This window comes from Lepidothrix coronata, unplaced genomic scaffold, assembly GCF_001604755.1.
Source record: "Lepidothrix coronata isolate B3197 unplaced genomic scaffold, Lepidothrix_coronata-1.0 Scaffold112, whole genome shotgun sequence".
Classification (NCBI taxonomy): Eukaryota; Metazoa; Chordata; class Aves; order Passeriformes; family Pipridae; genus Lepidothrix; species Lepidothrix coronata.
Genome location: NW_016690292.1, coordinates 1,560,804 through 1,584,223, shown reverse-complemented (window position 1 = coordinate 1,584,223; position 23,420 = coordinate 1,560,804). Strand labels below are relative to the sequence as shown.

General features: G+C 41.5%; 1 protein-coding gene across 1 annotated transcript in view; it reads right to left on the bottom strand.

Moving 5' to 3' along the window:
- The window catches only part of EIF2B3 (eukaryotic translation initiation factor 2B subunit gamma), a 97,397-nt gene that overhangs the window by 32,754 nt on the left and 41,223 nt on the right, over positions 1-23,420 (bottom strand). Inside the window, exon 5 of the mRNA XM_017824776.1 lies at positions 12,796-12,885. Coding sequence (XP_017680265.1) covers positions 12,796-12,885 — 90 coding nt within the window. The remainder of the gene's footprint in view (positions 1-12,795; positions 12,886-23,420) is intronic.

Below are 23,420 nucleotides of genomic sequence, written 5' to 3'. Positions count from 1 at the left end.
TGAGATTTTTTCCCCCCCAGCATTTAATGCTCCAAACTAGAGCAGCTAGCCACCATTCCCATCTCCTCCCCCCTCCTTAAAGAAAAAAAAGTCAACTCACTTTGAAGAAAAGACAAAACAGGGTCAGGGCAAGGAGGATTAGGGAAATGATATTTATATCATGGACCAAATTAAAATGTCAATGCAAGAGGCAGGCAAACAGCCCTTGCCACACATATACACCAGGCATGTTTCCTCAAGGAAACAGGAAAAAGATTTGAAAAGAGTTAATGCAGTTCTGAGTTAATACCACCTGCCTCAGACTCAACACCACTTAAAAGACAGTGTTTGGGTCCATTTCCCACAACGTGGTTTTAACAAGCTCAATGGAAAAAGCAATTACAGGTCTTTTCCCCTTCTTCTCACTGATTCACTACTAAAAATGCTGGAATTTCTGAGACATGCTAAGAATGTGGAGAAAGCATGGAAGGTCTACATACAAAAGGAAAAAAATCAAATGATAAATTTATAGGGTGTGTGCCACATCCCTGCAGAAGGCTAATTCTGCTCTTATATCTTGCAATAATCCTTTTGCCTTTGTTTGGTGGACCCAAGACCAATTATAACACAGGAAAACTCCAAAGCAACCAGGCAAGCTAATAAACTACCAGGCAGTTACTTGTGCCTAATTCAATAACCTGCAACACCCATCATACCATCAAACATCTGTTATATCTTGCTATGTTTTATTCGTCCTGTTCTACTCTCAAAATTTCTATCACAAAAAGAGTAAATATATTTCTACCCGCCCCTCAATTTCACAGTAATTAATTATTTGTCAGTGTCTCTTTTTATTTTTGGAGCTAAAAGCCTAGGGAGAAGACAAGGAAACTTTGAGAAATGTTCTACTAAAAGGTAATTCCACACGACTGCAGTTGTGCTTCGTTTGTCTTTCCATGCTATTTTCTAACTACAGCGTTCAAGTCTGACAGCAACACAGTCCCAACGCTCATAAGAGCGTGTGTGACTCATTCAAAAGCCATTACACGGCAAGCCAGTAAAACTGCACAGCTTTGCTTTGCAGGCTCGAGTTTATGAATGACTTCCCAAAACTGCAGAATCACCACCAAAACCCTGCGTTTGGGATGATGGAGGAAAAGCAGAAGACACCCAAGTGGCAGTCGCAGACACGGCAACACGGAGAGGATCCAGATCAAAGTATGAAAGGGATGGTATGGATGCAAACCACATGAAAAGCTGTTCTCAAGTTCCACCAAGTCTGGATGCAGTTAAAGGAGCAGGGATCTAACTTCCACTTCTGCCAAAAAGCCCTTTGGGAAACAAGGCAGCTTTCTGAAAAATTGACCACAGAAATTAAAACTCCTCAATTACATACTCAAATCCTTTGAAAGCGTGCACACACTCAGCTCAGGTCATCTAAGTAACCTTAACTCTGCCCTCTTGCCAGACAGCCAGGAACACCCCACAGCTCCCAACTAATACAGCTTTTGCATGGGAATGCCAGCAAGTTTAGACATTTTTAGAACTTCTCTCTGACCAAAAAGTCTCTGAGGCCGTCGGAGGCCACCCAGGGTGTTTGGCAGGTTGTGCACGCTGCTGAGGAATGGATCTCATTCATTCCCAGACAGCATCCCATTCTTCTAAAACAAGCGCACCTGCAACAAACGTGATTCCTTGCCAGAACTCATCTTTCCCCATTCTCTCCCACCTCCGCCTTTGCAGCCATCTGTGTCTGAGTTACCAACTTTTTTCTCAGTGCCTTAGAAATCAGGCTCCTTTTCTGAAAGAGAAACAGAGGCATTCTGATAATATGCCTAAACAAACACGCTATACAATGCATTTGTCGACACATATCCATAAACCGATGAATTATGTAAACTTAAGGTGGGTAATTATATATTTAGATAAATTGACAAACACTTCAGACTTGTCTGTATAAGACATGTCAGAAAAGACAGACATGGCTGTAGCTTCACATGGGCAACCTCTTTCACCCCACTCCACTGAGACTGCATTAAAGGCACTGTAGCTGTCCACATCACTTTGCTGTTTCTCCATGGAGGTACAGCGTTTGGGGAACTGCAATCAACGGACCTATTCTTGGTTTGATTTAAAAACTTCTGGGAGATAAAGAGGAAGCTCTGGTGTGTAATTTAGTCCTGCTTCCACCTGTACAAGTACCATTTCTACACCCTTCTCCACAGCAATCATTCTACCTTAACAAATTCCTATCCTCTCCATTGATTACTAATCCTTGCTTCACTTCTCCCTGTAGGACAACTCTTCTGTTCTTTTTACCATGGCATTTGCAACATGATCTTCTGTCTGTGATAAGACTAAACTTTTTTTCAGTCTTCACTTCATCCTTTCTTGAAGAACTTTAAGAGAAAGTTTTTTGGCCAATGAATCCCATCTCCTCTTTTTCACAAGCCTGCTTTTATTCATAATGTTCTTTCCAGATGGTATTAATCCATAAAAGTTTGGTGTAAAATGGTGTGTGGGCTATAGTTCATCTCTGCATCTTTGATTTAGGGAAATGTCCCTCCTTCTCTCCATTCAGGTCTTGAACTTCTTCAAAATCAGTAACTTTGCTAGACAGCACTCGGCATTTCCCACGGACTATTTAAAATGTTATACTCCCTTTTTTATTTTTTCCCTTTAAGAAATTTGCAGTTGCTCTTCTTTGATTCAAGACTGTTCTAAGATCAGCCCTTACCTCACACTCCAGCTATTTATCACATTCAAAATGGAACTCAGAATACCACTACTGATTGAATGACAGTTTACTGACTTAAAGGAGATAGTTCTTAGCTACTCCATTCATGCATGTGTGCCCTATCATCATTGGTAGCATTTATTCTCCCTTCTATTCTAACTTCTCTATGAAGTTAAAATGTCATGATAATTCAATGCAATAATAAAGTCAGCAACAGTGTTACAGACATCTTTATTATTGTTCATGTTTCATTTGACTGGCTAAGGCACAATGAAATTTAACACTGAACCTACACCTAGAATACAAAAACTATGAGAGACGTGGAATACTAGGAAAACAATTATTGTTTTCTCTCTTTACCAAAAGTTCAACCTGTCAGTAAAAGGGGACTCAGCATTTCAGAAGGATGAGTCAGTGATTGAGGCGGTGTGGAAGAAGAGATTTTTAGAAGCAAAACAGAGAGGGGAAGAAAGGAAAAGATTATCTTAAAAATTCTTGAAAATTGTATATTCAGATAATCTGAGTAGAAAATACAAGGGAACAATGTTTTCCACTGCAAGAGAAATTTTTGTGATATTATAATATTATATCCTCACAGGGAGATGTCCAGCAAGGTAAGATAGTAACTTCACCCAAAGTATTATCTTACATGCAAGTACTGCTGGGTGAAGAAAATGCACTGCACCAATAAAAGAATGCAAAAGAATACTGTCCAAGTGGTGATCATTAAAGGGCAAAAAAAAAGGAGGAAAAAAGTGCACAAAGATGGGTCAAAGATTCATCATTTCTCCTTGGTTCCAAATCCACATCTTGTAAGAAGGCAAAAGTCAACTTGACTGAAGGCTACCCAAGGAAACTGAAACTGCATCAAACAGTGGAAAGAACAGTTAACAATTTTTAATGTTTATTATCAGATCAGAACAAGCCCAGCTGAGGCCACCAAGAGGGCCAAGAGCACATGACGCAGGAGGAGAAGCAGGGGGAGCTGGGTTTGTTCAGTTTGGAGAAGGGAAGGCTGCAGGGGAATCTGATTACAGTTTTCCACTACCACAAGTGAAATGATACAGAAGACAGCCTGACTTTTCCAAGAGGTGCACAGTAAAAGGGCAAGAGGCAACAAATGCAAGCTGCAACAAGGGAAATTCCAGTTGGGACAAAAAGAAAACAACTTTTCAGTGAGTGGTACAGTCCTGGGACAAGGCCCAGTCTTCATCCTCAGATTTTCAAATCTCAACTGCAAAATAACCCCCTGAGCAACACAAAAGTTAGACTTACTTGAGCAGGAGGTTGGACTAGAGACTGCTTGCTATACATCCCTCCCAGTCTAAATATTTCTATGATCCTATAACTGAATGACCTTTTTCATGCCCTCCCTAAATTCCTTTTTTTAGGGAATCCAAAGTGCTGTAAATCAAAGTCAGAGAACAAAATTAACACATTTTAACATTTGCTTCAGGAAAACATTTTCATTAGGAGCAGCTCGCACGCACAGAATGCTGTGCTGCAACCAAGTGTGCTTCCACTATCTCAGGCACGTGGCCACTATGGCATATCATGGTCTCACAGAGAGGTTTGCAATTCCTCAGGAAGTTGATCAGCTCCAGTTCAGCACATCCAAAGATATGTCTGCTCCCAGGCAGGTTGCTAACAGGAAAAGGAATAGTATTTCTTACAGAAGGCATTTGCTGAAAATCGTAATGTGTTTAAATCTAGTTAGGATCATTAGGGTTTTTTCCCCTGAGGTTTCAGGAGTGAGCTTGATTGGTACCATGGAAAGATGATAACAGTAAGGATACCCTGGAGGAGGAGGACATCAACAAATTTCAAATCTTGGCATTTCTACTGGGGAGCAGGGAAAGCTCCAACAGCTGGATATGTTTGACAAGGAAAGGAAATGGGAAAGATGAATTGCCATTTCACATTCTAATAGATTAAATACACTAAGAAAGAACTCGGGTTAGGTTAGTTGTTTCCCTTCCCCTCCTCCCCTTTTTCTTTTCCTTGTTTGGAAAGCCACAATCTATTTGCCCTGTCTTCACACAGTATACTTCCTGTAGGAGCTATTTGTTTATTTATCCGTTTTAATCACAAGGAAAGTATTCATTATAAAATCTCTCTTTACAGCAAAAGAGAAACCTTCCAGCCACACGGCTGACACATGTTAACTCGCAGGTATTCACAGAGCAGGTTCTGTTTTAAGCCATCTTTCAGGCAGCCACACAAAGACCACCAAAGCTGGGTGTTCAGCTCTGCCAGACCTCCCCCAGCCAGCAGCCCTTGCCAGGAAACACAGGTGACAGCCTGAATGATAAAAAGGCATTTAGAGGGGAAAAAGAAAAAATGCACTGGTTTAGTCTGGGCAGCACCTTAATATAAACCTGCAGGGGCCTTTGTGTACAGCATAGCACACAGCCATCCAAGCAGGAGCTCCAGAGCCAGTCACTCACACCTCCAGTTTCCAAAGATCTCACACTGCCCTGCCATTTATCGGGGAGGAGAAGGGCAGCTCCACTGCAGCTCTGTTCAGGGCAACAGATCTCAGAACACAGCACTGAGACAGCAAACTTTGCTCTCCCCTCCTAGTGCTGGCCCTGTGAAGGCTTTCTGGACACAGTGGAGGGGAGCCGAGCAGAGAAGCGTGCTCTGGGATTGCAGCTGAAGCAGTTTGGAACGGCAGAGCGCTATGACCTCACACAATTTGCTCTTATTTATTTCAGCAGTTCAAAAAAAAAATAAAAAAAAATCCAGTGTTTAACTTCGTAAACAAATCATACTGACTTTGGCTATAAAGTTTACTGCAAATTTGCTCAGTCCAGAAAAGAGTTTCTCTACTGGCAAATTCTGGCAGGCAGCTCTCCAGAGTTGTGGAAGAGCCGATTTGTTTTCTTAGCTACAGTTCAGCCTCTCATGGGATGCACCCCAAGAGAAGGGCTCCCCAGGGAAAGTGGATTTCCCTGGTGGCAAGCAAGATATTAGCACTCAGCATTCCCAGGACAAGGCGCTGCAAATGCTTAGTCAGACCTTTTGAAGTGACCACAGTGCTGCTGTTTATTATTCTTGCCTTTCCAGTACCACCCATCTTCCTGCTGGCCACAGGCAGAGCTGCCCACTTCCCAGGTGACTGTACCAGGGAAACAGTGGCTTTTTCTACACCCAGCAATTCAGAAGGGCCAGATTCGGGACAAAATGCTGATTCGCAAAACACATTACTAAACACAATAAAATTTTACCTTGCTTTTAGGAGGAAGAGGGGTGGGGAAAAAAAGAGGGAAGGACACCACAAAAGCACGTGAAATGTCCCAACGTATAAGAGGAAGATGTGTGTTGTCAACTTAGTTTTAGATATACCGACACAGTCTTTTGAAATGAAGTCCAAAGATGATCTTATGTCAGAAAATGCATGTGGCACTCTGATGAGCAACAGAGAACCCAGAACATCTGAGCAAACACACAGTGGCACCTGCCTTCACCAAATCTGAGACAACCAGTGTTCAGTGGTGGAGCAACTGGGGTGGTTATAGATACATTGCCCAGCATTTCCTGTTGTAAGTTCCTGTCTTCATCTGTTTGTAAACTTTGCCAAAGTGTAACTATTTTGGCAGAAATTACCTATGCCAGGTGTTTGCCTCAAGCTGATTATTTTTTGGATAGTTTCATCAAAAATGTCTCAGCTACTTCCAAGAACAAAATTATGGAAAAAACCTTTGTTTTGACCACGGTAAAATATTTCATCTACTCTGTTGAAAAGCTCTTGCACTTCCATGCTTGTAATTTGGCACAAGGTTGTCTTTTCATTGGGGCGTTACATTTATAAACAGAAAATGTGCCCGTACTACATCAAGCTAAGTCTGAAAAAACACTGTTTGCACATGCTTGGAAGAGACCTGTTTTGCAGCTAATTTTTTTTACTTCTAAAAGGTACAAGTCCTCCTATATTGGGCATGCTCCATTCTCTTTTCTGCAGGGTAACTGCAGTGTTCATGTACTACTCCATAGAGAAACAGAATATGTTCCAGGCCAAGGTTACAAATGCTGAGCTGGATATTCTTTGAAGCTTAGGGCATCCCATCTCCCTCTGGCAGTTGACCTGAAAGTGATAAATCTATGTTGATAACAGCTACTTCGTTAGCAAGAGTCACAGTAGCCTCGCTGATTAATTCTAAAAGTGTCATATATAAAAATATATATACACATACTTAAAAGAATATCAGGGTAACAGTTTGGGTACTCAAATTAAGAAAAGCTGTAAGCATGTTGCTTATACCTTTTTTAAGAACTCATGTGTGTACATTATGACACAACCCTTAAAAACACACCTACTTTTCCTCTCTCCCCAGTCTCAGTCTCTTCTTCCCCCAATGCAAAGATGGACTATGCCCTGAGGATGAATCACGGTTGTGTAATGAGGCAGAAGAATGACTGGCTCATTTGTTAGAACATGTGTGCTAAATGTACAAGGCAGAGGGCTTCGAGGGGAGAAAAGAACTGCTGAGATGTAAGGCAAATGAATGATGCCTGAAGAACTGATTTTTAAAATTTTTTTGGTAATTCCCTTCTGTCAGAGGATATTACAGATACTGCTGAATGCAGAACGTAAATCTAATTTCTGCAGTTTGCCACCGATTGTGTGCTTTTGATTTTATCAGTGTCACCCTGTAACAGCTATCACCAATGAAAAAGATTTTTTTCAACATTATGAGCTCTCAGTATAACATTAAGAATTGAAAAATGGCATACTTAAGACGAAGATGCTTCAAACTTTAGCTCTTGTGTACCCTGGTTTCCCCCTTTCAGAAGGGGAAAAAACCACTGGTTTCCTAATAGGGGTGCTGGAAAGATAGTTAATGAAATGTGTGCAGGGCATTACAGTATCAGTGATGAGCACCAAGAATCCAAAAGCAAAGTATTTACCTTATCTTCAGAACAGGGTTTAAACAGTGAGTAAGGCTGGTGGCCTTCACTTGAACTATAGAAGTTACAAATAATATTGAACAGTATCTCCTTCAGCAAATATCTCAGGCAACAAATGAAGCAGTGGTCACAGAGTGGAAAAAAACCCTCAAAACAACATACAGAGTCACGTAACTGGGGACTGTACCATAATATAGGGCAAATACAAAAGCAAAAAATTGCATGGGGAGCATCAGCTGTGGCACTTCCTAACTGCCAAGTGCTTATATTTACAAAGTTAGTATTTTGAAATGTAGCTTTTTATATGCTCAACCTGTAACTAAGGTCTGATTAGCATATTCCTGACAGGCTCTGCACTGATGAAATTCGTGAAAAGTGATTTTGGGGTGGCAACTTAATAAGTAGGATCACATACTGCTTTGCTTTAGGCAGCCTTGATCTGGCTTTAGACTTTCAGTCTACCTCAGTGAGGTGGAATTCTTACACATATTACAAATGTTGTCATCTATACCTGCACAACTGACTGCGGGCACAGTGCCATTCCTGCATACATATATTATAAATGCATATTACATATGCTCTCTAGCAGATTCACAGGATGTATATAGCGACTTAAATTTACAAAGCAAGTTTGAAGCTTCCATGTTAAAACTTTACAGGGAAAGGGGTTGCCCTATATCTGTCTGCCCCCTTGCCACCCTCCCCTGAATGAGTTATTTCACCAGGCTACAGCTTTAGAAAGATTGTGGAAAAGCAGAATGCGAGCTACCACACAATTTCACTTCCATCACATTTCTCCTGGTAGCGGCTTTGCCGGGATTGTTGGCAATCCAACTGTCAGCACACAGTAAAGAAGTATCAGTGCATGTCTGTGCAACACGCCGGGCTCACACGGCACAGGCCTAGATCCTGCCCTCCGTTACACATGAAGTTCACGGGGGAAAGGGAATAAGGACTCTGTTCTTCCATCTGCCCTGAATGCAGCAGCGAGGCAGGATTCCAACCTAGCACTCAGGAGAGTGCCAAAAAAGGGACTGGCTACTGTGCTGGCTGCCACCCCAGGGCCCCAGGGGTGTGAGGCCCGCCAGCTGTGGGGTGGAGCCGTGCCCCCAGCCAGCTACAGCCTCTGCTTCTGTCTCGCTGCTGGCTCAGCTCGTGGAACGACCGCTTTAAGAAAAGCAATACTGTGCAGTTCATCGTGCAGCGCAGGTGTTCACCTTCAACTATCCCTGCCCTGTGCTGGCAGAGCACCTCCGGCAGCACACACAGCCTGTGCTCGCCCGCCTTCCCACGCCACAAGGCGCAGCACCCATGGAATCCTCGGGCTGGCCTTACTCTGGAAAAGGAAATGCTGAGGAAACGAAAGCTCTCACCTAAATACAAGGAGATCAGATTTTTAACTGACTTCCCTCCCGTGCAGAGGTGTGATACAATTCCACAGACTCTCTACCGAGGCCAGCCTCAGCAACTCTAACTTCACTGATGCAGAAAGGAACCTGGGGAAGAACCAAAGGTCTCTGATAAAACATACCAAGGACAGGACAGCTACCACAAGCTGAAAATTCAGCCCAAACAAGAGCTGCTTCACATTAAGGTCACAGTTCCTGTTCAGACAGGATGAATACAGTTGGTAGCAGGGTATGGTCTGTGACTCTTGTGAATCTAGTGGGAACAGACCCAGTCACCAGTGTCAGGTATCCACTGTGGATGCAGGGATGGAGACGTCCATCCGAGGGCAGAACTCCCAGTGCTCGAACTGGCACCCCTGTGCAGAGGCTGCCAATGCACTGCAGCTGATCAACCTACCCTGGTGACACAGAAGTGTGGAAAGAATGGAAGGAACAAATTCCAGCTGTAGGAAATAAACTGCCGTGGGCAAGAATTTCTTAGGCCCAAGCCACTGTGGAACCATAAGCATTTGACCTTGGTAGATTTGGAGAGGGTAGGACCCTTGCACACTTGATTTCACTAGGATCCACTGCTGAACTGGTGGATGAATAACGGAGATTTAACTGACAAAATGCTTTTTTTCCTCCTAGGAAAGAGAAAAAAGTTTCATTCCTGAAAAATAAACTCCCCAGGTTTAAGTAACATTAGGGGTATCGTATTACTTTTGTCTGGACATACATATTTGAGGAGGTTCTAATAAACAGAACATTTCCTCTGACTTTTACTCAAAGGCACTAGCAAGCTCTGCCTTTTAAAAGTTTGATTTGCTATACTGCAATAAAACTTCAGGCAGGAGAATCTACTATTCAGGCCTTTTAAAATAGTTCATAAAAATGTATTAAAGGACTACAAACTGAGTTACAGGCTACCAAACAGTATTTTGATCTCTTCTAACATCCCTCATCATAGAATCTCACTGCTGCCAAACAAATACTGACTATTTTCCAAACAATCCCACCCCGAAGAGGAAACAAGTGCACAGAAAAATCAAGGTATCTGTCTAGTACCACAGACAGTGGCCAAGCTGATGAAAAAAGCTTTGGTATCACTTCACCTTGGAGGTGAGTATTCAGCCTTTTTCCAAAACTGTCACACAACAAATACAAATACAATGCATGTATTAATCTGGCTGCAATTTACTCTTACATTCTACAAACTACAGTACAAACTACATTCACCCAGGGAGAGCTTGATGGAACACTTTGCAGCTAAGCTGGGACTCACTGAAGAAGAAACAGATCCCACATAGATAACCACATGAGTTTTCATGTAATGCTTTGACCTGGAAGCCATCATAATTTTCCTCTGCAAAAGCCAGTTGTAGCATCTGAATTTTTTTACCGCTGGTCAACACCTTTTTGGCTTTTGTATGTCAAAAAAACATTTGAAAAAATGTAAATGCTTCACTGCGCTACAAACAATGAAAAAAGGTGTTCTGCCTGCCATCAAACCCCGCTGTTAAAATATTAACACAATGTAAATATTGTAATATTGAGGAAGTACGCTGTGTCAGTACTTCCTGGCACTGTACAAGAGCTTCACTGTTCACTTCAGTCCCTGCTGTTAGTTTTAAACACACACAACTTAAACAAGGCATCTGAGCTTCTCCAGTCCTGGTGAGGAATTTCAGAGAGGCAAAATCTTACTGTAGGTTCTCTCTAGACTAAAAACCAAAGTATTAAAAAGAATCCTTAAACCCAAATAACTATGTAGATGTCAGTACTTCTGAGGCAAAAATGATCCACAGGGTCTTTCAAAAGTCTTGGCATATTACTGCCAAACATGGAAAGATCACTGTCCTCCCCTTCCTCAGAGAAGAAAAACAAGCTACAAATGCCCACTGATGCCAGAAGTCTGAAAGCCTAAGTTATTCCTCATGGCAAAAGTCCCATTCCCCAGATTTGCCAGTTAAGCACATTACTTGCAATTGACTCCCTCAATTGACCGAATAAGCAGCATTTGTGTAATAAAGGGAATGAAGCAGATACCTGCCATTACTAAGCCAGATGTTGCTATCAGGTCTTAAGAAATGCTGCCTAGCTGCTGTAAATATCTGTTTGCCGTGGAAGTGTCACAGAATAGCAGCACAGCCTCAAAAAATAGTGAAGACAGAGAACGACCTCGCTATAGAAAACAAACAAACAAAAAACTCCAATCGGTCATACTTGCAAAAAATCCAGTAGACTTGTTCTTTGGGGACCTGGGGGAAACTGGAAGAGTTAAGAGAAGGATTTCACTCTGCTGGCTTTGGTTAATGAAAGGTAAAATCCTGACTGACGAAGTCAAAGATCTCACCAGTTTCAACTGAAATAGCATAAAGCCTTGAAATCTGAAGTTACTACTATTACTCAGACATATCTGACAAAGCCCATCCTTGTCCCACAGATCTAAATTCAAAACAGAATGAACTACCAGGGAAAAATAACTGAATGTGTGAAATGTCTAATATTCCAGAAATGTCTAATACCAGCAAAACCACATGGCTAGGATTTCAAGAAATGAGTCCTACGTATTGTATGACAAAGGAGAAGTGTAAGTGCTGCTTCATGCTACCACAGGAAACACAAGAATTCCAAAACGTCACCAGCTTTCTGAAATATGCTGAATACATGGTTTATTCCAGGTTTAAGGCATCTGCTGCTCCTGAAGCTTTTTCATCTTTCCTACATGTTTCTGTACACGAATGTGAACCAAAATAACTTGTACAATGCCTTCATGTACCAGTCAAAGTATTGGATAAGCCTTATTCTTATGCACGGTTAAGAAATTGCTCTGGAGGTTAACACAGATTTTCCACTTAATTTTAACCCACAGACCCTTATTCTGAAGAGCTCTTTCAGTCATGTATCCAGCTGCATCACAAGATTTGTATATGGTCAAGACTAACATAAATCTCCCACCCTCCATGTTTTTTCACATGTCAGTTTATCTGCTAAGAAAATGCACTATGAACACAACACTTAGCCCCTGTATCTTTCATCTTACTTAAAAGGGGAGAAAACTCTTGAGAGCTCAGTGAGCATTCAGTATATATAATAGGCATGAGAGGGCTATAAAAAGTCTAGGAACAAGACATTATTCCAAAACTGCACTACTTACTGTGAGGGGGGTTGTTCATTTGTTTGTTTTTTAAAGATAAACATGGGGGGTGTTGCCTGTTTCATGAAATATTATAGCTAAGATCCTTCTCCACTTCCATAAATGGATGTTTTTCTTACTCTCAGTGGGTGGTCTCAGAGTTTTGACAGAGGAACATCACAAGCTAAAAACATAGGATGCTACAGAGATAGCCCACCTGCAGCGGTGGTGGATGTGAAGGGGCAGAGAGAAGGTGATTGCAAAGGCCAAAACAGACTGTGGTGGGGGAAATCAAAGGTCAGAAATGTATTCACAGGGCTAACAATGGGGGAGCCCCAGTAAAATGAGCAGCCAAAAAGCATGGATAGATTAGAAAAAGAAGGGATGCAGAAAAAAGACAAAAAATGTTAGTTGTTCACTTATGCTGTTATTATTTTTTAAAAATATCTGAATTAGAAACTCAGCCATAGGGCTTAGCATTCCTTTTAGTGTAGTTAAAGCATTTTGAAAACTGGTTTCTTTTACATTTCAATTTTATGTTAGCTAATTTAGGAAAAAAAATCTTCCTTTAAATGTTCTGGTATAAACCTAACATCAGTGCAAACACCTGTTACTGCTTTGTGTGTTGCTTGGTTTCTTACCTGTTTTCTACCAGAAAGTCTACCACATATTTCTTCAGACAGTAGAGATGGGCATCCATCAGCCCTGTTCTGATGTGCATTCTGGGGTGCCTGGAAAAGAATAAAAAAGGGAAAATCATGGAGCTTTGCATGGCCATTTACAAGAGCTTGACTTTGCAATGGGGTCAGGGGATAGCAAAAAGTGTGCAAAGGTCTGTTCCTCTCCATCTGCTGCTGGATTGACAGAAGAGAACAGTGCAGGCTGCCATTACTGGGCTGTGTCTATAAACTTACACCTGCTGGCCCTGGGCTGATTTGCTGTGAAAGAAAACACCTCCTCCAAGGAGTCATTACTCCTGCTACATCTTCTCATGTAAGTGGAAATTGCACATTACTGGGCAGGAAGCCAAAGTAATGGGCCCAGAGTGCTAAAAGTTACAGTGGGTAATGTCAGGGTACAATAATTCAAAGCTTCTGGCGAAGTGCCTGCCTTAATATGCAAGGCTGGGCATGTTCTGCTAGCAAACACAACAACACTACTGTATTTTTTCCAACACTTCCTGGAGGGAAATAAGGGAAGGAGATAGGGTCTGCTCACCTTTCCTACACTACACATTACAAATGACTGCCACAGCTCAATTACAAAGGATTTGCTTATCCAGCCCAGTAAGGTGGAAAAGATCAGTAAAACTCCCACTCATTGTAAGGCAAACAGGGAAGTCTTCGCTTTCAGAGCAGTGGCAGGTTAATATTTCAGAACCTCAGGAATCTCCCATAGCTTCAGTATTTTAAGAATGAAGTTTAAATCACAAAGACTCACTGATAACTTCTATTGCTTCTCTTTATGCATTCTCTGCTCTTGGATAATGGAAACCCTTTTTGGAATCTGTCTCAAAGCAGCTAGATATTTTATGCCAATATTATTTTCCATTCCACAAACCTGTAGCCTTATTTGAGAGCGTTCTGACTGTCTGAACACTCACTACTAGTTCTGAGGACAGGAAAGCCACAAGAATATTTAGCTTGCAGATTAAAAAAGACAAACCACAACAACAGTCAGAGACTACACTGAGCTGTTCAAGACACCTGTAACTGCATTTCTGGTCAGAGGTTATTAAGGAGAGATATTTCAATCCACAACTGAAACTGTCTCTGGTTCCATTTTTCCTCCTTTGATGTCTGCATTTCATAATGAAGTCTGAATGAACATATCTTACCAGTATGTTCTATCCAACTTTGTTTGCTTAATCCAGAACATGCTAAAGTCAGATGCTTGTGATCATAATCACTTCTATTATTTAGTTAGCCCAGCAGAAGGATCACTCACAAATTGGGCATACATATATATATATTTTTTTTTCAGTGTGATATTATTGGTTTATACATATATTTATATATATAACCCAATACTACCACACTGAATATTTAGTAACACCAAAGCTGTAAGAATATCAGGTGTTCTAGAAAGCCATTTTTCAGTGTATTTCTCAATGAATGCATTGAACTACCAAAGTATTTAAGTCTTAACATTTTATGACTTAGGTGGCATTTCTCAAGCATGCCATTCAATTCAAGCTAGGCATATTTTTGACTAAAACAAAATTCCTCAAGTCCCATTTGCAAAGGAAAGCTCCTATAATAGTAGTACAACACTTTGCAGTGAAGTATGTAGTACTAAAAAAATGATATATGCACTTTCAGTAGATTACTTCATTAACAAAACATGAGCTCACCTAGCAATGCTCCAGTACTGATGTTATCGGTGGCCCAGATGTTGCTGTGGAAGCCAGCCCAAATAGCAATGTTCCTTATGCAAAGAGGATAGGGAATCCACTAATTTTAATGAGGTCTTGCAGTTGGAAGTCAGCAGACTCCCTCCTGTTCTGCATCCTGAGAATGGTTTCCACATTTTGTGTATTTATGAGGGGGAGAAATTTCACATCTTCTCTGAGAAGGGCTCCCTTGTATTTATGTAACGAATATAATAGTTTACTGGGGAAATGAACAAATCAATGGAACAAGGCAATAAATATGTAAAAATATAGAAATGGATGCAATATGGAAAGGAGAGGGGAAAATGGGAGGAAAAACCTCCAATTCTTAACTTGAAGATGACAAACATGACAAAAGTTCCTTTAGTGCCAGAATGCCAGATTTCTCCTCTTGCTATTCAAGATCTATCACAACCCTGCTTAAACACCAGGCAGGGGAAGGCTGCAGGGGTTAGGCACCAAGCAAGGGCATAAAACAGGAACCCCCCAGTAAAAGCTGGTTCTGTTGCTGTGTCTGTGTGCAGTCTCCCCACCTGCAAACTGGAACAAGGCTATTTAGCCACACCGCAGGACACTGAGGATTTGCGGGCTGAAGTTTGTATCTGCATGCAAGTATTGTACCAAGTTTTTCTGTAGCTAAGCAACTTTGTTATAAAGTTATACAAAATCAGTGGAAGTGGACAAACAGTAGCACAGTGCTGTCCTCTAGCTCCTCCATCACACACACAAAAAACCCCACAAAAAGCAGCCAGACAACAAGACCTACTGAAATGCCACTCTGAGTTAGCTTTCAATGTAGAATATACTAACAATAACAGAACATCATGCTGGACAAGAGGGAGGTCCCACAATGAAATCCTCTGAAATACAGACCACCTAAGTGATTTGCAACAGAATAGTCCCAGAGATTAATATTATAATCACAGCTTCAAAGGTCAAACAGGCAAGTTTGGGCACATGCATAAACAAAGCTGTGATTTCTGTAAACCAGACTCGAGGAGAGAATAGCCACACTAAACCAGACTGATAAGAGCACTCTATCATAACAAGCCACTAAAGATAATGCTAATTTTCATTGACTAGTACTTAAACCAGTTTATCTTCAGGTAGAAGCAAAGGAGCCAAATAATCTAACAGATAACAGCAAACTCCATCACCATTTCAAATGAGCATCTGGTTACTAATATCGAGATCCACACTCCCTCCTCATGCCTCTGATCTCCCACTCCATCAGCTAATCTTTACAACATATGAAAAATGAGCCCCGTCGCAAGGAGCAGCCGATATGAGAGAATCGAATAACAAACAATGCACGAGCTGACGCACCTCGACTTACTGCTCCGGGGGAGATAATACAGAAGGCTTTTAATTATATCATCAAAGCAAGGGAGAAGGTACTAGGAGGGGCTGGCTGCAGATGGTTAAGTGTTAATGAATGCCGGGTTGGGTGGTTTATCAAAAGAAAAAGCCTGGATATGTATCTGAGAGGGTCACCCTTGAGATGAAAGTTGTAACAGCCATTGTTGGGGCTCTTTAATGAGCGAGGAATGTCAAATGTGTACCCGCTAAGAATCATACCAATTACTAAATGAACTTTGGTTCAATCTAGCAAATGTAATCAAGCACAAGTCATTAAAATACATGGTAAAGCTCCCGTTGGTGCTGCCACTATAGTGTCTATTATTGTGTGTGCTCCCATGCAAGGGAGGGGGCTGCTCCCAGTTGTAAGCTCTGTGTGTTATGTTAAGTGATGGCAGGTTTTAGTCCTAATGATGAGGCACAGAGGGCTCCCTGGCAGAAAGTCGACAATGAGGAGCCTAGGAGAGATCTGTGGAGAAGTCAGGGAAAGATCAGCAATTAAAAGTGCAATTTCAAAGAATGCAATTTAATGTGTAAAATTAGCTTTTATTAGCACATAATTCCACAAAATCCTGACTCGGGATGAGGGTGCATAAAGGTCTGCAACAGTCCTTAGAAAGGTCTGTGCCCGTAATTCCTGACACGCCATTGTGAAATAATAAGCAGTACTAACAGGATTGATGCATGCTTCATACATGGCATTGCTTTGAAAGTGGAGCCCGGGAGCTTTTCTCTCCCTGATAACCTCCCTCAGGATTTCCTCCCTCAGGGAAATCAACCACTGATAGAGCAAACTTCCCTTGTTTAAAGGCAAAAAGTCGGACAATTGTTTCAACTGTAAACTAATTAAGAGAGATTACCACCAAGAGCTGGAGGTTCCAACCAGCCCTGCACTCCCACTGACAGTGTGATAATGCCAGGCTGGGGTCAAAATCATAAATCTGAAGGGAGCACACACAATGCTTAAAGCCAAAAAGCCTCTCTACTAAGCATGGGATATTGCCACATTAACCTCACCACCTCACAAATAAACTAGCTGAGAAAGAGAAATCCCATGGCCTCTTTCCCTTTAACTTCATACAGCTGTTGACGGAAAATATGAAGGTCTTTAAATAAGCTCAAGGACCTGAGGCTGTCCGTACTCTAACACTAATCCAAGCAATGACACAATAAAAATCCAATCATACCTGCTATAAACCTGGCTCCTGAGCTGATACCTGAATTACATCCACCATGGGCTCACGGAGTATTAGTTCATCTTCCTCCTCATCCTTCCAAAGTAAATAAATAACAGCACGCTAAGCACAAACTATGCGTTCCACACTAGTTTTTTTTCTAATTAATGGCATGTAGCTCACACAGTCCATGCAGCCAAACAGTCTACTACATTCTTCCTATCCCTCACACTATGAACTGTATTCCAGTGTGAAGCAGCAGTGCCATCCAGTTCAAACACACGGTGCTGACCCCTGCCTGTCTGCACCGACGTGGTGCTCTCGTGTTGATACAAAGCCAGTGTACAGATCAACACGCAGAGAAGTCTCACAGCAAAAACTGCCAGACCACCTTTAATGTCTCAAGCATTCCTGCTTTTAAAGGAAAAAAAAATAATCCCTAAATCGCATTGCTCATTTACGGGACAGCTCTTGGCTGTAAACTCACCAATAATAAAAGACCACTGTTACACTGGCTCTTCAAAAATCCCAGACACCTTATGACCTTAATTTTTTTTTTTAAATTTTTTTTTTCCAGAGTGCTCTTGGCCAAAAAGATCCCAAAGCACTTAGCCAAATGAATGTCCCCACTGTATGCCGGGCCTCCTTTGCCCACCGGTGAAATGCTGCCACCTCCGGGCTGAACAGCCGCGGTGGTGGAGGCGCTGGTTGGGACCCCCCGTGCCCGGGGCTGCCCGGTGCCCCTCACCTGCTGGCTGCAGAGGAGCAGGGGTGAATCAGAGGATGCTGCTTCTTGGGTGGAACAGCTCTTTCAGTTCTGGCTGTGGGGGATACCTCAGTGGCACAGGCTACTATGAGGTGTCTCACAAAGCGTGCCAAGGGTCGGGTGAACCTGACTTCTGTTTCCCAGCTCAGAGGCATCCTCTCACCGCTTCCCTTCCTCCAGTTTTGTAACAACCTTATTTAAAAAGACAGGAGGACAAGATGCACTTTGGTCCTCCCTTGAGGACCTGGCAAGGGAGGACAGGCCATGGCAGCTATGGTAACTACCCACCATCCATCCCATCCACCCTCACAGCTGCTGCAGCTAAAGAGACACTGCACCAGGAATGGGAAGTACTTTCCAAACAAAAATGTTTTATTGATCTAGTGACCTAAGTTGCTTGAAAGCCTTCCGAATAATAAATATTTTTCACTTAAAACCTTCACCACATGCCATTTTTCTTTGTTGTATTATGTTATTAATATACCCATGAGACTATAATACAAACTATGAACCTACTTCTGACAAAAGCATGCTGAAAACTTTTTGGTACAGGAACAAACTTTCATTGAAAGCCAAAGATTAAATCATTTTCCCAAGTATAAAGAGTATAGGTTAGCAGTCAGAATTCAGGATTAATATTTGCTCAAGGTCAGTAATGGTTTACAATAAGCCAGTGTGACCTCCCTGTAGAAAGAGTCCTTTTCTTGGCACCAAGGCTGTGCTTTAACATTAACATCTCTCCTGACTTCAATGCTGAACAGCAAGGGTGCCAATGGCTGTGCAGCGAGCTCATCCCAGGAACTTATAAAAAATGTTTTTCTTCATCCTGCTTCAGCTTCCCCATATGAAAAAGACAGTAAGAGTAATTCCTCACCCACCCCAAGTCCGAGGAGTGCTCCCTGAGGGGTGGACGGCCACGTCGTCGCTGGATGCACGTGCATCCCCCTGGGAACACACTGGACACAGCTGCTGGTGAAAGCATTTCCCTAAACCTGGTTCTAAGGGTCCTCTCTACCATACTGAGTGTGAATAGCTGTAGGAAATAACACAGGGGCTGGGCTGCCCACAGCACTGCTGCCCCTCTTCTCTTTCTCCGCTGCTGGAAAAATAGAGTTCAAGTAAATATTTTATACTCTGTGGACACTTTTATACAAGATTCGAGTCTGCTAGAGTCCCCTGATTGCTACGTAGAAACTGGGAAAGCAAAAGAGAGAGACCAAAATGATAATAAGCCTGGAGTTTGGTGTGAACAGAAGAGAATACACTGTGAAGGAGGGCGGGGACTGCCAGAGACATTATTAATAGGTTTTACCCTTGAGCTCTGGCAGCTACTTGTTCTATACACAGAGGAAAAGGATTAATCAAGCCTTGCACGTAAAGGTTCTTTCTATGGTCTGCCAAAATATTTAAAGCACTATATACAAAGTGTAAGCCTTATTATTATACACATTCAATGTAATCATCTTATGCTACAGTTAAGGTCAGGATGACAATAAAGTAGATTATTGTGCACTATAACCAATTCAATTCCAACACAACGGGACATGGCTTAGTCACTTAGTTCAGATCTGGTATTTGAGCTTATTTTTCTTATGCTGGACTAAACTGTGATTTAAGAGATTTAATCAAGCTTTGGAAAATGCTTTCTTTGCTAAAGAAGAAGAAAGAACTAAAAGTCTGCACCTGGCAACCGTAATAATTTCCAATTTTCAGCTCATTTTGCTTCCCACTTTGTGGAAATTCACCTTAGTAAATAACTGTTCCCTAAAATCACCAGGGCTGAAAGGATGACAACACATCAGAGGAACAAGTTTCAAGAAAACAACTGAAGCTGGAGGATTGTACAGAGGCTACTGAAGAACAGCAGCTCCTGCTGATCCCTCCTATGCCAGTTCCCAAAGGGCTAAAGCAGCAGACATATGATATATTTTCTTAAATCAAATAATTACAGTAAATGCATGGGAAACAGTGAAACTGAATACTAGGTCAAAGCTGCAGGTCACTAGCAATATATAGCAAGGCTGACACAATTTCTTCATGTCAATGGCCTACACTCAAAGGCAAACAAAACGGTGCTCGGCAGTGTGAGCCTTCCTTGACAAGGCTCCAAAGACCTTCTGCACCTTCCAGGTGAGGTGGGTCTTACTTAGAATCTTTGATCTGCAAAATTTGGGAACTTAAGACAATGGCATACCTTCGGACTACTAAAACACACAGGCAAAAAATAAAGTCTCCCTCCCCCAACCGTAAATTGCAAGTAAAAGCAGAAGAAAAAAAAAACAACCCAAAGCTGAAATAAGCATAAAAGTGTTTCCCTTGTACTTCACAGGGCCCAGGAGCAGAACAAACTGAAGCTGTCACACATACACTTGAGTTTCCCATTGTGAGTAGCCATCCAGGTACCTCACGAAAATCACCTACTTCTGCACCACCAGTTTATTAAAATTAAAAATCCCTCTTTAAACCTGTCACTGTGCATAGGCCATAGCTGACCACTCACTTCCCTTTCCTGGGCTCTGAGAAGCAAATGGGCTCTTTATGACAGAAGGTGCATGTGAGTCCTTCTTTAGAAGATACTTCCATTCAAAACAGTTAAGTCTCACAGTACTGAAGAACAACCTGACAAGAGCCTGACAGGGTTAGAAGGAAGAAGAGGAGGAGAGAAGAAAGAAAAGAGCACTACATGTTGTTTGTCAGACAATGCAGCACCTGGCTCCCACCCACACTTAAGAGTCTAGAAAGCAAGAGGACACAAGCTTTGAATCCAAAGACGGTAAAAATTCAAGTGTAATGGTTTAAATTACTAAAATCTACCCAAATCCAGCCCATGTAAATCCGGCCCTTCAGCAGTAAATTTGGCAATGCTAATTTCCTTCATGTACTGCAAGCGAATTATACTTTGCTCCTGCTCCTCAAGGGTCTGCAGCTTCCTCAGCTGATGCTTTGACCTGTGTTTTCCTTTGATTTCCCTCAGCACCTACTGCTTCTGCCTCACTTTTGATTCACAACAAGCTTTTGCTGCTGTATCTATTCGCATCTCAACTCCACTGGAATCTGGACACTTTAGCACTTGGCACAGTAACCATGCTGAAAATATCCCAACAACTGAAAGTGTCAAATATTTAATTAGATAATGAGAACAGCTTTATCTCAGGCAGAAATTAAAGTGGGCACAAAACCTGGCTCTGCCACCACTACGGAGGGTGTGACTGGCAGGACACAGGTTGCTCCACGTCTCAGCAAGGTTGAATGGGTACATAGAATAAAAATACATTTTAGTGGGAATTATGCTAAGGAATCAGCAGTCAGACTTCGTGACTCTTGCTTCCCTATAGAAAAGCAGAGGGGGGGTGTTTCCCAAACTTGGTTATATGAAGTCACGGCTCCACCCGTGTATTCAGACACATCCTCAAAGATGTACTAGTCTGGATTTAGGACAACATCAACCTTGAGCCATGACATTTCAGGTCAGTGAGAGCCATCACAGCTCAGGATATCATCAGATCTAGAGTACAGCCCAGTTCTGCAGTGAAAAAACACCCCAAGTGACAGGACCATCACAGGAGAAATGCAGGTATACTAATGTTCTTTTCTAGTTTAAAAGAACATATACTATTTATCAACTAATATTTTGACGGTATCAAATAAGAACTTCATTAAAAGAAAGCCTTAAAATGTAACTCTTTTTTGCAGAGTGAGAGCAGAATTAAAAATCAAAGGAGAACTGAAGTCAGGTTGAAACCACTTGCAGACATCTCTCACCTTTTCAGCTCAAAAGAACTTTATGATTAATTCTTTAATAGCTAACTGGCATTTTACAAAACACCATTAGAAAGACCATGCAATGGTAAATGTATCAGGAAAAAAAAAGGAAAAAAGACTAGATACAGAAGACTATCATTACCCTGAGATGACCTTAACATCCAAATTTGCATCTTTTTAAATGAATAATTACAGTGGTTACAACCACGCTGGATTAGTTTCTGGTTAGACCAGATTACTCATGATTTAAAATTTCTAGATTTGTTAATAGCTATAACAGAAGTTGCTGCTTTGTATTACTATAAGTAACTGAGTTTAGACCTAGAATACTTTCAGGAAGATGCTAAAGTTGGAGCATTACAGCATTAAGCCCAGCTGAACAAAAACATACACTGCACTGAGGACAGAGCTGGATTTCTAAAAATCTTTCTCATCTTTCACCCATTACTAGGACCTGAATAACAGCCTAAGGTTGGGCCTCTCTTCGTACAGTAGGTAGGAGACAAAGCAAAGTAAACCAAAATAAAATTACAAAGAAACAAAAAACCAAGACACGCTAGTGAAGGAAAAGCTGCCTGGATGGCTAATAATGCACTATTCATCTATGTATTTTCACAATTTAAATATTATTTTTTATCATTTTTAGCTGCAGTTACAAAGTCCAGTTTTTGGCCAAAATTAGCACGTATTTTTTTGCTATGATAAGGAGACACCAACATATTACTTGTTGGAGACAGTGTAGCTTCAGCAGTGAAATAAAGAGGAGAAATGTCATTAGTCTAAAATTCAGTGGTCCCCAACAGTGAAAACAGTAGCAGAGAACCATTTCCAGCACATATCACAAGCTTGTATTGAAAAGCAAGAGACAAGACAGCAACTGAACCCTCTCTTGCTTGTGCCACTTGGGGTAGTGAGTTAAACCTCACAGCCCAGAAGCAATAAACTGGCCATGGCAAGGACCAGAGTTCAGATGTTCCATCATTTACTCTTAGAAGAACTCTCTGTACAAAGATCAGAGCGGCAACAAATCCAATCCTCACCCTTTGCAAGGCTAAACTCATGGTAGGACAATTTTCTCATCTTGAAACATTTAGCCCAACAGAAAGAAAAAGCAAATGGATAGTGGATGACCTGAAGATTATCATTTACAGTTTTACATCAACCTCAAATACTATTAAAACAAAACAACTTCTATTCCCTTCTTGCTTGGAAAAGACTGGGACCATTCTGTCTGTGGTTGTGGACTGTTTCAGTATTATCCAACTGCATAAACGAAACTAGTGTCAAAATTAAGTTTTAAATGGCTTGAGGTTTATAGGAATTAAAGAAGGAAAAATTAAATTTGAAACTCTGCTTGTTTACTAGCACTAATTAAATATGCCAGATTTCTGGGCAAGCTTCCTAGCCTGTGGCTACTACGTTACTGGCTTGTAAAACAGTCAACAAGTGCACGAGTACAAAGCACAAATACAATAACAGAGATTTCGTGTACAGTCCTGCCCTTAGTTTATAAAGAAAAAAAACGTACTAGAACCAATCTGTAACTGTAAAGACCTATGCTAACCCTCTAGACTATATTAGTAATATAAAAAAGGGCCAAGTCTACAATGGTTGCTTTCGCAGAGACAGTTAAAAAAAAAAAAAGTAAATGCAGAGAGAGGTAAAAAGCAATAAGCACAACCAAAATGAACAGGAAGCCTTAAAAGACCAGTTTACTTCTAAAAATTCCATGCTTCTGGGCTCTGCTTTCAAAATAATTTGCTATTAAAAATAAAAGGGAGGTTTTGCACTGCAACAGAAGAGGTGGGTCTG